The sequence below is a fragment of the Macrotis lagotis genome, chromosome 7, assembly GCF_037893015.1.
Source record: "Macrotis lagotis isolate mMagLag1 chromosome 7, bilby.v1.9.chrom.fasta, whole genome shotgun sequence".
Classification (NCBI taxonomy): domain Eukaryota; kingdom Metazoa; phylum Chordata; class Mammalia; order Peramelemorphia; family Peramelidae; genus Macrotis; species Macrotis lagotis.
Genome location: NC_133664.1, coordinates 56,119,941 through 56,134,037, shown reverse-complemented (window position 1 = coordinate 56,134,037; position 14,097 = coordinate 56,119,941). Strand labels below are relative to the sequence as shown.

The 14,097-nt window shown below is 37.8% G+C and overlaps 1 protein-coding gene across 2 annotated transcripts in view; it reads right to left on the bottom strand.

Annotated features, from left to right (window-relative positions):
- Positions 1-14,097, bottom strand: part of STAM (signal transducing adaptor molecule) — a 65,937-nt gene that overhangs the window by 42,884 nt on the left and 8,956 nt on the right. For both annotated transcript variants that reach the window (XM_074192942.1, XM_074192941.1), the window contains exon 2: positions 3,214-3,298. In XM_074192942.1, coding sequence (XP_074049043.1) covers positions 3,214-3,298 — 85 coding nt within the window. The remainder of the gene's footprint in view (positions 1-3,213; positions 3,299-14,097) is intronic.

Sequence of the window (14,097 nt, the reverse complement as noted above, 5' to 3'; positions counted from 1 at the left end):
AATATTCTTTAAAATAGACAGAAAAAAGTTCTGAGGAACTTTTAAAATGTAACATTAAACTTCATTGAATTAAATATATACTTAAAACCAAATTGAGGGGCAGCTGAGTGGCGCAGTGGATAAAGCACCGGCCCTGGAGTCAGGAGGACCTGGGTTCAAATCTAACCTCAAACACTTAATAATTACCTAGCTGTGTGGCCTTGGGCAAGCCACTTAATCCCATTTGCCTTTCAAAAACCTAAAAAAAAAAACACACCTAAAAAAACAAGTTGAAAAAACAGATTTTATTTTATATATAATAAATTTCTCTATTGCTTTTTTTTAAAAATTTGGAAATGCCATGTTGATATTTGTCAAGGTCTAAGTTAAAAAAAAAAGGAAAATTTAAAATCTTTTTTAAAAATTTAAAGGTGTCAAGAATACGAGATTCTACTTATTTTGTTGTTCAGGCATTTTTCAGTCTGTCTGACTCTATATGACTCCATTTGGGTCTTGGCAAAGATATTGGGCTTCTCTGGGCTCATTTTACAGAGAAGGCAACTGAGGCAAAAAAAGTTAAGTGACTTGCCCAGGGTCACAAAGGCAGTGTTTGAGGTCACATCCGAACTCAAGAAAATGAGTCTTTCTGACTCCAAGCCTAGCAATCTATCCACTGGGCCACCTGGCTGTTCCTCTTATTTTACACCAACTATTAAAAAAAAGCATTTCAATAAAGCAAAATACCAACAAAAAAGGATGTCCTCCAAAAAGGTATTTCCCTTTCCATCATTCTTTGAATGTTGTCAAAACAAAGAGCATGCTGGTCAACAATGCTCTAATTAGTAATATCAAATTAAGCAGGGAGTAACTAATCACAAAGTGTCCAATGCTAATGTGGAGCATGCTCAAGCATAGCAATGGAAGAGGGATTCCATATAGATGAGAGGTCCTCCATATGCTTCTATTCATGGATATCACTGTCCTAAATGAATCAAGTTCCAGAATACTAGAGATCTTCTAAATAAGACCCAGGATCTGACAAATGAGTACCTACAAGGAAAACCGAGGAACAAAGAGTGCCTTTTTTCCTGATTATGATATTCAGTAGCATGAACAACCTATAAACCTGACATCAGGACAAATATAATAGAAAGGTCCTCTAGATGAATAATATAGTGTGAAAAACATCATGAGGTCGCAGGAACTTATTTACTTTTGAAGGATTGTATGGTACTTTTAAGGATTCTAAGTTTTATTCAGAGACCCATGTTTTTATTATATATTAATATTCTCTTGGTAATATGCTACTAGTAACAGTCTGCCAAGAATTAAAAATTGAAGGTCACCAAAAGGGCAACAGAGTGGTGCAAGTGGGATTTATCTGAACCATATGACTGGAAATAGAGGTTATGGAGGATGAAGGAAGATAATAGATAAACCTGCTTGCTCTGTTGGTATTCTTGAGAATACTCAATTCTTGAGAATCAGATCAGGGATTTTTAACATGGAATGGATTGTTAAGGTGCCATGGATACATTTCAGAATATACAGGAACTCTGGTGGGGAAAAAAATTAATCCTTTATTTTCATATCCTCCAACTGAAATTTGCTTTTTCCTTCAATTTTTTGGAAACATTACCCTGAGAAGGAATTCAAAGGCCTTACCAGACTATTAAAGGAATCTAAGACAAAAAAAAAAAAGACAAAGCTAAGAACTTTTGATCTACAGAAAGTTTCTCAGAATACTTGCTGAACTGTCTGCAAGGTATTTATGAAGGAAAATGGACCAAGTGTCTTCTGGATAAGGAAGTAAGTTATATGTTTCAGTCTTTTCATTTCCAACTCACAAGTCAACTCTTATCAATTCTACCTTCAGAACTTCTATTTCATCTATCATCTTCTCTACATTCACAAATCTACCACTTAAGCTCTCAACACTTCTCATTTAAATTAATACAATAGCCTCCTACTTGGTCTACCTGACTCAGTTCTCTCCCCTTTCCAATCCACCCTCCAGCCATCAAAATATTCCTAAAGCAAAGAATATTCATATTTCCCTGACAATTAAAAACCCTATTATCTGGTTCATCTCTCTTTTGAGGCTGATTTTTACCTTACTTCCCTCATTCATCCTCTCAAACTGGTCCACTTTAGGATCCCTATACATGAGATGACATCGCTCCTCTCCTGCATAGGCTTTTTTCCCCAAGCTAGGAATGCTTTCCTGACTCACTTATGCAACTTGATCTTTCAATTACCACCACCAAGAAACCCATGCCAATTCCTTCAGGTATTAGTGCTCATACTTCTTACATAGACTTCTGTTTCTTTCTTTGCAGACACTGTAGTTACCTCTTCCCCAGGAGATTGTAAGGAGCTCCTGGACCACAGGGACGGTGTCATTTTTGTCTTTACTAGAATCCCCAGTGCATAGTATCTAGTACCTCATAGGTAATGAATAAGAACTTCTCAAATTGAACTAAACTGCACAGTGTTATTGAAAAATGCAAACACAAATGCATCCAAAATGAAATAACTCCATTAAATTCTATGACCTGCGACCTGTCACACCAGTCAGATTTAAAGCTTCTTTGTGGCAGGGAACACTATTAAATTTTATCTTTGTACATTCTTCAAGGCTGAGCAGAGTAAAAAGATAATCTATAAAAAGATATACAATACCATGTGTTAAATATAATGATGAGCAGGACTGGTATTTGAAAGGGAAAAAAATACACAGATTAGAAAGGTAAATTCTATTAGTACTAAAAACAGTCCTTCAATTCAAAAAGGATAAAGTCATTCTATGAATATACCAGTAATTATATTCCCTAGTCTTCATGGTTCTACAAAATTGACAAAACAAACAAAAGAGTAATTCCTTTTATTTTGAGACAAATGTGATAGATAAATCCAGTTAGTAAATGGTAGCAAAATTATTGGGGGGAGGGGGGATAATGAAATCATTACACTAACTTGCAAACCTAGAAGACAATGTTTGCTTAAAAAAAAGTTTACTTCTTTATACATTTAGTTAAGCATTCCATCAATAAATATCATTCACTAAAACAACCATGGTTCCATACAAAGCAAAGTGAACGTAAATAATTTTTAAAATTTCTAGTAGACTTTTAAAAATTGAATTATATTATAGTGTCAAATCTATCATATTATAGTATCTAATTATATTTAAGTAGAAAAGAAAAGAGAAATCCTCAGATATCTTACACTTACCCAGTACGAGACTGGCCAACTTTATCACAAATATCCAAGATTAGACCCCAATCTTCGGCAGTATTCATCTCACTGGTTGCTTTCTCTGTTGATTTAAAAAAGTATAGAATAAATATATTAGTAGTTAATGTTTTATAATCAAATTGCTAGAATATAGTATGTTAAATACATTTAAAATGTTATAAAAATACTATTAAACCAAAAAGGGAAAGTCAACTGTAGTTTACATATCTTCATCAAGAACTGATTAGAAAAATCCTTCTCTAATTAGTAAAGGTCACAATTCACTGTTGATTATAGTTCTCTAAGTCTTTTCATGTTTCAAATATGTTTAATAGCAACAATAAATAAAGACTAAAATGAGGGGCAGCTAAGTGGCATGGTGGATAGAGTACTGGCCCTGAAGTCAGGAGGACCAGAGTTCAAATTCAGTCTCAGTGGCTTAATAATTACCTAGCTGTGTGACCTTGGGTCAGTCACTTTAACCCCATTGCCTTGCAAAAAAACAAAAGGAAAAAAAAGACCAAAATGAGTCATGAGGGAGATAATATAAAAGCAACCTTATAAATAAGTTACATACACAATAAACTGAAGATAATCAACAGAGATAGAGAGAGGGAGAAGGCACTAGTATTAAGGGGAAATCAAGAAAATCAAGAAAAACACAATTCAATAAAACTTTATTTTGCACCCATATGGAAAAATTGTGCTAAGTTAAGGATACAGAAATGACAAAAGGTCACCATTTTCTGAGATGCTTCCAACCATTCTAATATTGAGCCTTCTTTCCACAAAAATCTACCTTCAAATTGATTAAAATCAGTATCTTCAATTAAAAAAATCTTAGATAAGTCAAAATGGTCTCAATTATTCTAAGCATTCTAGTAACTTTTTCCCAATTTCCTATCTATTTTATATGTAAAAGTATAAACAACATACTTAATTTTACATATTTATTGTTCTTTGTATAAATGAAAATTTTTATGTAAAATTTTATTTTCCCATTAAAATATGCAGCCATTTCAGGGATGCATTCCTTATCAGAAAAAAAAATCTGTATCCACACACAAATGATTTTATTCTTTAATTTCAAGAAGCATCCTTTGTCAATGGAAAAAAAAGTTCATCTTAATGAACTATCAATTTATATGAAATTTGAATTCTCTAAAAAGATATGTAACAGAAACTTTAATAAATGTGCTGAATAAGTCAAAAATAAATGTCCTGCACAAGGTTGGTACTTAATATTATATTGACTGACTGCTTATTAACTGTTCATCCCAACTATTTTTCTGGCTTGGTTTTCTGTAAACCCTTTCTGTAAACTATTCAAAATGAAAGAAAGTTCTGAAGTTTACTGTATACCATACACATAAAAAATAAAAATATTAATTTTTAATTTAAAAATTTCAACACATAACATTTAATACCATACAAGTTGTTAAACAGTTATCAAAAGAAAGTAAAATAAATTAATGAATGAGACCCCTGTCATAAAAAAGTGTTCTTTCCTGAAAAATATCAGCAAATCCTGATTTATAGAGAAGTCATTATTTTCATCACAATTCTACCATGGAGTAGTTGGCTCTCAGAATAGTACTTGGCCCCACAATCAGGCATTAAGAATGAAACATCTCAAAAGAACACTATTTACTAAATGGTTCCTTGTACTCTCTTTGACAAGGTTCTCCTACCCCTGGATTTATACATATGACATATCTAGAAAATATGGCTCAGAAAATCACAAGGACATGGATTTAGAGAGAGCCAGTACTTTAGGGGTTATCTCCTGGAAGGATTAAACCTGGGAAGTCCCAAATACCCTAAGTCTGAAGACTGACAACTCCATTTCAGGGAATCTAAATCCACAGCTCCCAGGTTCATCTCTCTCCATGGGAAGCAACATGAATTAGTATCAGTATCTGATCTCCTAGTCACCCATTGTCTGATTCTACTTGGCCAAAAAAGAATCCTATAAAAACTCTTTAGAACTTACTGGTTCTGATGGCCCCTTCCTCTGACTGTCATGACCTCACCCCAACCCTCCCTTGTATTGTATATATTTCTTCTCAGTAAAGTTTTCTATCTTGTCCAGTTATGTCTGGTGATGCTCCAACCCCTCCTTGTATCCTAGAATCATGAATTTTTCTCCAACTTTCTCAAATGCAGTAGAAGAAACTGAATGCTGCAGAGAGGTTGCAAAACAGATAAAAAGTAGTAAATAGCAGAAACTTGTTTGAGCTACATCCTTCTTTTATCAAATCCTACATGCTTTTCACTGTGTCACATTGTCTCCTTCAATGCAAAGAAGATACTTACTGAACATGGTGGGGGGGGGGAGAATGACAACATAAAAATAAACAAAAGAAGGGGCATTTTTATTTTAAAGGAAATGAACAGTTTTCAAAAGAAAATTACAAAACACTGGCAATGGCCAATGAGAAATAAAAATTCAGTAAATATTTATGAGGCACCTACAATATGTCAAACATTCAGTTAAATAAATACTAGAGATACAAAAGGAAGCAGAAGACAACCCCCTGCTCTAAAGGAGTTTAAATACCTGAGGTAATCAAATCAAAACAATTCTGAGATTTCATCTCCTATCTCTAAAATGGTCAGCACAGATCTGAAACCTCAAAAGATTATCTTGGGGTTTATGGGCTAGATTTCATTCATAATGATCAGGCCTTGAACCTAATTCACTCCTACTCTTGCACATCAGTGTTTTGGCCCCAAAGGCTTAAAGTGAATGTAAACTGCAATTGGTTAAATGTTGGTCAGAAACTGAGTCTTCCCATCCCAGATCAATTTTTTTCCTTACCTACCCTTAATCACAGAACAGGTTGTTTTACAGTCAAACTGAGATCAGGGAAAGACCTTAGCTTAAAAAAGGTCAAGGACTCCCACAACATGGGGCCATCTCCAGTTGTCCTGATCTGTATCTGGTCACTGGACCCAAATGATGTTGGAGGAGAGAGTGAGCCTGGTGACTTTGCCCAGCCTCCCCTCATTTAAATCCATTTCACTTTCAAGTAGCTGCATCACCCTCTGATGATGTGGTCCTCCAAGAACAAAAGATAAGCAACAATTAAAGAGGCAAAAAGACAAGTGACAAAAACAGTCAATGTCTGAAAGGTTGTGTAAAGATAGATTCACTAGTGAACTGTTGGTGGAATTTGTTATTACAACCAATCTAGAAATCTATGACTAAAATGTCCATACCTTTTGATCCAGATTCTACTACTACTAATTTTTTCCAAAGAGACCATTAATTTTTAAAATCTTCAAACATATCAAAATTTTATAGCAGTCCTTTTTGGGGGTAGCAAAGTACTAGAAACAAAATAGATGCTCATCTATTGTAGAATGACTAAATAAACTCATGTACAGAATGTAATGTAATATGACACTGCCATAAGAAACAACAAATATGACCAATACAGAAAAAAAGGATGGTCTTATATAAATTAATGTAAAGTGCAAGCAGAGCCAGGAAAACAACACAAACAATGTCTATAGTCACATATAAATGGGCAGAAAAGGCACAAAGCAAATAAAAATGAATGCTAAAAATTACAAACAAGAAGAATGGCTGGGGGGGGGGGGGTGGAGCCAAGATGGAGACATGAAGGGATCCAGTCTTAGGAGCTCTCTGATAAAAACCTCATAAACTAAGGACTGTAACTAAACTTTCTAGAGACAGAACCTACAAAGGGACCCAGTGAGGCAGTTCTCCTACTCAAGGTAACCTGGAAAAGAGAAGAAAGGCTCTGCTCCCCGAGGTCGGAGGGGCAGCCCACCAGAGGGGTGGCCCACCAGAGCCAAAGAACTTCAGCCTCCGGGAGGCAGCCCCAGGGCGCTGGGAGCTGTGGCTCACAGCAGCTGGGGAGTCTCCTGAGCTGCACCCCAGGGAGCACTGGCATAAAGTGGGGGGACAGAGGGGGACATCTGCCAGAGCAAGCACATGGAGCCCAGCCCTCAGGGCACACAGCCAGCATCTTGGTCTTTCCTCAGCCCAAATCCAAGAAACAGAAGCAGGCTGAGCCCATAAGCAGGAGCCCCCAGGGCATGAGCCCATTGAGCAGAGGGAGGGGAGTGAAGACAGGGAGACTGCAGAGCTCTGTCCTCTGCCTCTGGAACAGGACTCTGGGGCTCTGACCACATTCAGATCCTGATCACAGTCTAGGCCCCCCCATAGAACAGCAGGGCCCCCCCCCACCTCAGCCCCGTGGCAGAGGGGGCCGCTTATGGTCATTCACAGACCAGGAGGGAGGACAGAACCTCACACACTGAGACCCTTGTGGGAGTGTCCCAAAAGCTCAGGAAGCACCCCCAAAAAAACAGGCTTAGGCTGGGAAAATGAACAAGCAAAGAAATAAGAGGAAGACCATTGAGAAGTATTTTGCAAATGAGCCCAAGAAGGATCAAAATACTCAGTCTGAAGATGAGGAAGCACAAGCTCCTGCATCTAAAGACTCCAAGAAAAAACAGAAATTGGGCTCAGGCTATGACAGAGCTCAAAAAAGACTTTGAAAATCAAATGAGGGAGTTGGAAGAAAAACTGGGAAAAGGAGAGAGATGCAGGAAAAACATGAAAATGAAGTCAGCAGCTTAGTCAAGGAAATCCAAAAAAATGCTGAAGAAAATAGCATGCTAAAAAACAGCTTAGGTCAAATGGATAAAACAGTTCAAAAAGTTATTGAGGAGAAGAATGCTTTAAAAAGCAAAATTGGCCAGATGGAAAAAGAGATAAGAAAACTCTCTGAGGAGAATAAATCCTTCAGACAAAGAATAGAATTCAGAGAGATTGATGAATTTACCAGAAATCAGGAATCAATACTTCAAAACCAAAAAAAAAAAATGAAAAATTAGAAGAAAATGTGAAATATCTCATTGAAAAAACAACTGATATGGAAAACAGACTTAGGAAAGATAATTTGAAAATTATTGGAATACCTGAAAGTCATGATCAGGAAAAGAGCCTTGACATCATTTTCAAAGAATTACTACAGGAAAATTGCCCTGATATTCTAGAAGCAGAGGGCAAAATAGAAATGGAGAGAATCCACCGATCCCCCAGAGAAAGAGATCCCAAAAAACCAACCCCTAGGAATATTATAGCCAAGTTCCAGAACTCCCAAGTCAAAGAGAAAATATTACAAGCAGCCAGAAGGACACAGTTCAAATATCGTGGAGCTGCAGTCAGGATCACACAGGACTCGGCAGCAACTACATTGGAAGCTCCTAGGGCTTGGAATACAATATACCGGAAGGCAAAAGAGCTTAGAATGCAGCCAAGAATGAACTACCCAGCAAGGCTGAATGTCTTCTTCCAGGGAAAAAGATGGACTTTCAATGAACCAGCGGAATTTCAAAGGTTCCTTCTGGAATGGCCAGAGCTGAACAGAAGGTTTGATCTTCAGATACAGGACTCAGGCGAAGCATGGAGATTGGAGGAGAGGGGGGAAATATGAGGGATTTAATGAGGATGAACTGCATGTATAGAAAAATGATACTGATAATATTCATATGAACCATCTCAGTTAATAGAGCAGGTAGAGGGAGCTTTTATAGTTGAAGCACAGGAGAAAGCTGAATTTGAAGATAAAATATGGTGTAAAAATGGAGTCAATAGGAAAAAAAGGGAAATGGAAAGGGAGAAAGAAAAAGGAGAGGGGGAATAGTCCAAGATATTTCACATAATAAGATTTTTTATTACAAATTCCACATTGCAATAGCAATGATATGGAAGGGGGGAGGCAAGGGGAAATGAGGGAACCTTTGCTCTCATCAGAGATGGCTAGGAGAGGAAACAGCAAATATACTCAATGGGGTATAGACATGTGGAGTAAGAAGGAGGGGGGAGCAGGGGGAAGGGGTGGGGATGTGAATAAAGGAGGAGAGGATGGACCATGGTGGGACAGTGTTCAGATATAACACATTTTCTTTTTTACTTCTTGCAAGGGTCTGGGATTGGATGGCCTGCCCAGGACCATAGGGCCAGGTGGATGCTGGGCCTAAGGGGTGGTATGGGGGCTCAGGGCTTCTTGGCCCCAGGACCAGGAATCTGTCTGCTGCGCCACTCAGTGACCCTACAGCAGAGTCAGAGTGAAAGGAGAGAGAAAATATAGTACATGGTAGTGGAGAAATAAGAAAGGAGGGAGTTGCGATCAGCAATGGCAACGTTGGAAAAATAGGAAGTAACTTTTGTGATGGACTTATCATAAAGAATGTGATCCACTCACGACAGAGTTGATGGTGTTGGAACAAAGACTGAAGCACATTTTTTGTTATTATTATTTGGGGGAGGGTGCAGGGCAAATGGGGCTGGGTGGCCTGCCTGGAGCCACATAAGCAGAATGATCTTTGGGTGTCTGAGGCCAGATTCGGACCCAGGTGCTCCTGGCTCAAGGGCCAATGCTCTGTCTGCCACCCAGCCACCCCTACTATTATTACTATTTTATTATATTTTGGTCTTTTTTTTTTTCTTTCTTCTTTTTGGTTTTTGCAGGGCAGTGGAGATCGGGTGGCTTGCATGTCACATGGCTGGGTGATTATTGGGTTTACGAGGCTGGATATGGACTCAGGTGTTCATGGCTCCAGGGCCACCTGGCCATACCTACAATTATTACTATTATTTTTTCTAATTTTAATTTTTTTTCTCTCCCCTTTACTTTTTTGCCCAAGCAAGTCTATCTATATTCATGGGGGGAGGGGCATTTTGTTTACTTGTAAACAAGTATATTTTATTAATGTAAAAAAAACATTTGTACGAAATGAGAATAAAAAAACATTAAAAAAAAGAATGGCTCTCCAAAAAGGATACAAGTCAACTCTTCACTCAGTTTCCCCAACTACTTTATAGAAGTCAGAGGTCCATAAATGGGAATATGGTATATAGTTTCAGATTTTTTACAATGTACTGATCTATTCTGCTGCTTTTCTTCTTCTTTCTCTTTTAAGAAGAAATATACAAATACCATAATTAAAATAATTATGATATATCATAGCAGGACAAAGTACTTTGAAAGTTCAGACACTGAAGAGATAGGACACTTTCAGGATATTTAACTCAATAATAATTTATTTATACTTATATAAGGCACTAAGAGATACAACAAACACAAGAAAGTTTCTTCCAAAAAAAAAAAACATTCTCCTGGAGAATACAGAAAAGAATATCTATTAGCATAATAGATAGAGTGAAGGCCTAGAGTCAGAGGAAACTCATTTTCCTAAGTTCAAATCAATCTCTGATACTTAGTAGCTCTGCAAACTTGGGTAAGTCACTTAACCCTTTTTGTCTCAGTGTCCTCACCTGTAAAATGAGCGGGAGAAATGGCAAACCACTCCAGTGTCTTTGCCAAGAAAAGACCAAAGGTAGTCACAAAGAATAGGATTTGAATGAAATGAATGAACAACAAAGAAAGCTAACATTTCAACAAGTAGAGACAAAGGAAAGGTGAACACTCTAAACGTGGCCTGGAAGGGGGGAAATTCATTTCCTATTAAAAGTGATGAGTTGGGGGGGGGGGGAACGGGGGAAGGTGGGGGGAATGTGAATGATGGAGGAGAGGATGGACCATGGGGGAAGAGTCATCAGATATAACACATTTTCTTTTTTATTTCTTGCAAGGGGCTGGGATTGGATGGCCTGTCTGGGACCATAGGGTAGGGTGGATGCTGGGTAAGGGGTGGTATGTGGGCTCAGGGCCTCTTGACCCCAGGGCCAGAGATCTGTCTGCTGCGCCACTCAACTACCTTACAGCAGAGACAGAGCAAAAGGAGAGAGAAAATATAGTACATGGTAGTGGAGAAATACGAAAGGAAAGAGTTGTGATCAGCAATGGCAATGGTGGAAAAATATGGAAGTAACCTTTGTGATGGACTTATAAAGAATGTGATCCACCCACGACAGAGTTGCTGGTATTGGAACACAGACTGAAGCACATTTTTTATTATTATTATTTTTTGGGGGGTGCAGGGCAAATGGGGCTGCTTGGCCTGCCTGGGGCTGCATAGCAGGGTGATCGTTGGGCGTCTGAGGCCGGATTTGGACCTGGGTGCTCCTGGATCAAGGGCCAGTGCTCTGTCCACCACCCAGCCACCCCTACTATTATTACTATTTTATTTTATTTGGGGTCTTTTTTTGGTTTTTGCAGGGCAGTGGGGTTGGGGTGACTTGCATGTCACACAGCTGGATGATTGTTGGGTGTACAGGGCTGGATATGGGCTTGGGTGCCCCAGGCTCCAGGGCTGGTGCTCCATTCAATGGGCCACCTGGTCATATCTACAATTATTACTATTATTTTTTTAATTTTAATTTTAATTTTTTCTGTTCCCTTTACTTTATCACTCAAGTGAGTCTATATTTTTGGGGGGGAGGGGTACTTTGTTTACTCCTAAACAAGAATATTTTATTAATGTATAAAAAAATTATTTGTACAAAATGAGAATAAATAAATATTAAATAAGGAAAAAAAGTGATGAGTTCATGAGTCAAATTTTCCAAAAAAACACACCATTCCCCAATTGACAAATGGTCAAAGGATATGCAAAGGCAATTTATAGTTGAGGAAATCAAAGCAATCCAGTCATATGAAAAATTGCTCCAAATCATTACTTATCAGAGAAATGCAAATTGAAGTATCTCTAAGATACCACCTCACACCTCTCAGACTGGCCAATATGACCAGAAAGGACAATGATCAATGTTGGAAGGGATACGGGAAATCTGGGACACTAATACATTGTTGGTGGAGCTGTGAACTCATCCAACCATTCTGGAGAGCAATTTGGGATTATGCCCAAAGGACAACAAAAATGTGCATACCCTTTGGTCCAGCAATACCACTACTGGGTCTATACCCTGAAGAGATGATGAAAAAAGGGTAAAAACATCACTTGTACAAAATTATTTATAGCAGCCCTGCTTGTGGTGGCAAAAAATTGGAAATTCAGTGAATGTCCAATTGGGGAATGGCTTAACAAACTGTGATATATGTGTATGTGTGTGTGTGTGTGTGTGTGTGTGTGTGTGTATAATGGAACACTATTGTCCTATTTGAAACCAGGAGGGATGGGAATTCAGGGAAACCTGGAGGGATTTGCATGAACTAATGCTGAGCAAGATGAGCAGAACCAGAAAAACATTGTACACCCTAACAGCAACATGGAGGTGATGAGCAACCTTGATGGACTTGCTCACTCCATCAGTGCAACAACCAGCGACAATTTTGGGCTATCTGTGATGGAGAAAACCATATATATCCAGAGAAGGAATTATGGACTTTGAACAAAGACCAAAGACTATTACTTTCAAATTAGAAAAAAAAACCATTATCTTATTATGTAATTTTACTATCTCATACTTTATTTTTCTTCCTTATGGTTATGATTTCTCTGTCATCACATTCTACTGAGATCAATGCATAACATGGAACCAATGTAAAGACTAACAGAATGCCTATTGTGGGAGGTGGGGGGAGGGAAGCAAGAATGAGGGGAAAATTGTAAAACAAAATAAATAAAATCTTTCTTAAAAAAAGTGATGAGTTCAACTAACTGGTATGTAGATATACAATAGAGAATAACATGAGAAAGTTGGGAAGATTACACTATTTACATAAGGAACCTAGAACACCAGGTTAAGAAGTCCAGACAGTATTTGGTAGGCAATCAGTGACCTGATGCAACAGTGCATTAGAAGTAGTAATCTGTCTGCAGTATATGACTAGGTAAGAAGACAATAGCTAAAGATCAGAAGCAGATATACCAGTATACCAGATAAACCAGGAGGATATATAATTAAGGAGTTAGCAATGGAAAAGGATAAAATTATATAGATGGCTTGGCTAGCAAGACTGTCAACAATAATAAGGCTCCAGGCAACAAAAGGTCAAGAATATCAAAGGAACTCATGAAAAAAAATGTAAAGGAAAATGTCCTTGCTCTACTAGATCTAAAACTATATTATAAAGTGAAGGTTATTAAAATTGCTGGGTATTGGTTAAGAAATAGAGCAATGGGAGCAACTAGGTGGTGGAGTGGAGAGAATACTGGCCCTGGAGTCAGGAAGACCTGAGCTCAAATCCCTACTAGAGGACTATGAGAGGTCAGACTATATGAAGAAGTAGAAAGCACTAACAGCTGAAAGAATCAAGGAAAGTTTTACACAGGCACCTTAACAGAATCCTACAAGAAGATCATCGATAAATTTACTGCCAAAATAATCTATTCAAGTCCAGGATTCTTCTAGTCCTAGAAGTAGCAGCCTAGTAGAGAGAGAGTTAGAAGAATAATGAAGCAAAGTATCAGGTCATGAGTAGGAAAGAAAGTGAATCAGAAATGTGGGGGAGAGGGAAAAGAGATACAGGGATAGGTCAAAAAAAAAGTCAGTATATGAATAAAGAGTAGAGTTTGTGTGAGTGAAAGAATGGTTAGAAGGAGAGACTTATTAAGACTAATACTGCAAGATTTCTAAGGTAGTACAATTCTGAGAAATGGTTAGCTTCCACATACAAGTAATGTTGGTGGTGAGCAATGATGTGGTTAGAATGGTAGAAGCCACATCAACATGAATAATTAAGTCCCAAAGATGATGGTAAGATTGGAGAGGAAGACTAGATGATAAAGTCACTAAGACACAGAGATAGAGGTTGGGAGGTGACAAGCATGAAGAAATGCTATAATTGGATTCCATAAACTTTAAAAGAAAGATCACTGAAAGAAGTATATGAATAGTCTGGAAGCAGCAATGGGAGTAAAGCATATATCCCAACTGCTCAGGAAAAGGAGAGTCTTTAAGAGATGTGACATCCTAAGGGGAAATCCAGAATAGTAAGGAAAATCTAAAAAGCATAATGATTTAATGATTGATTT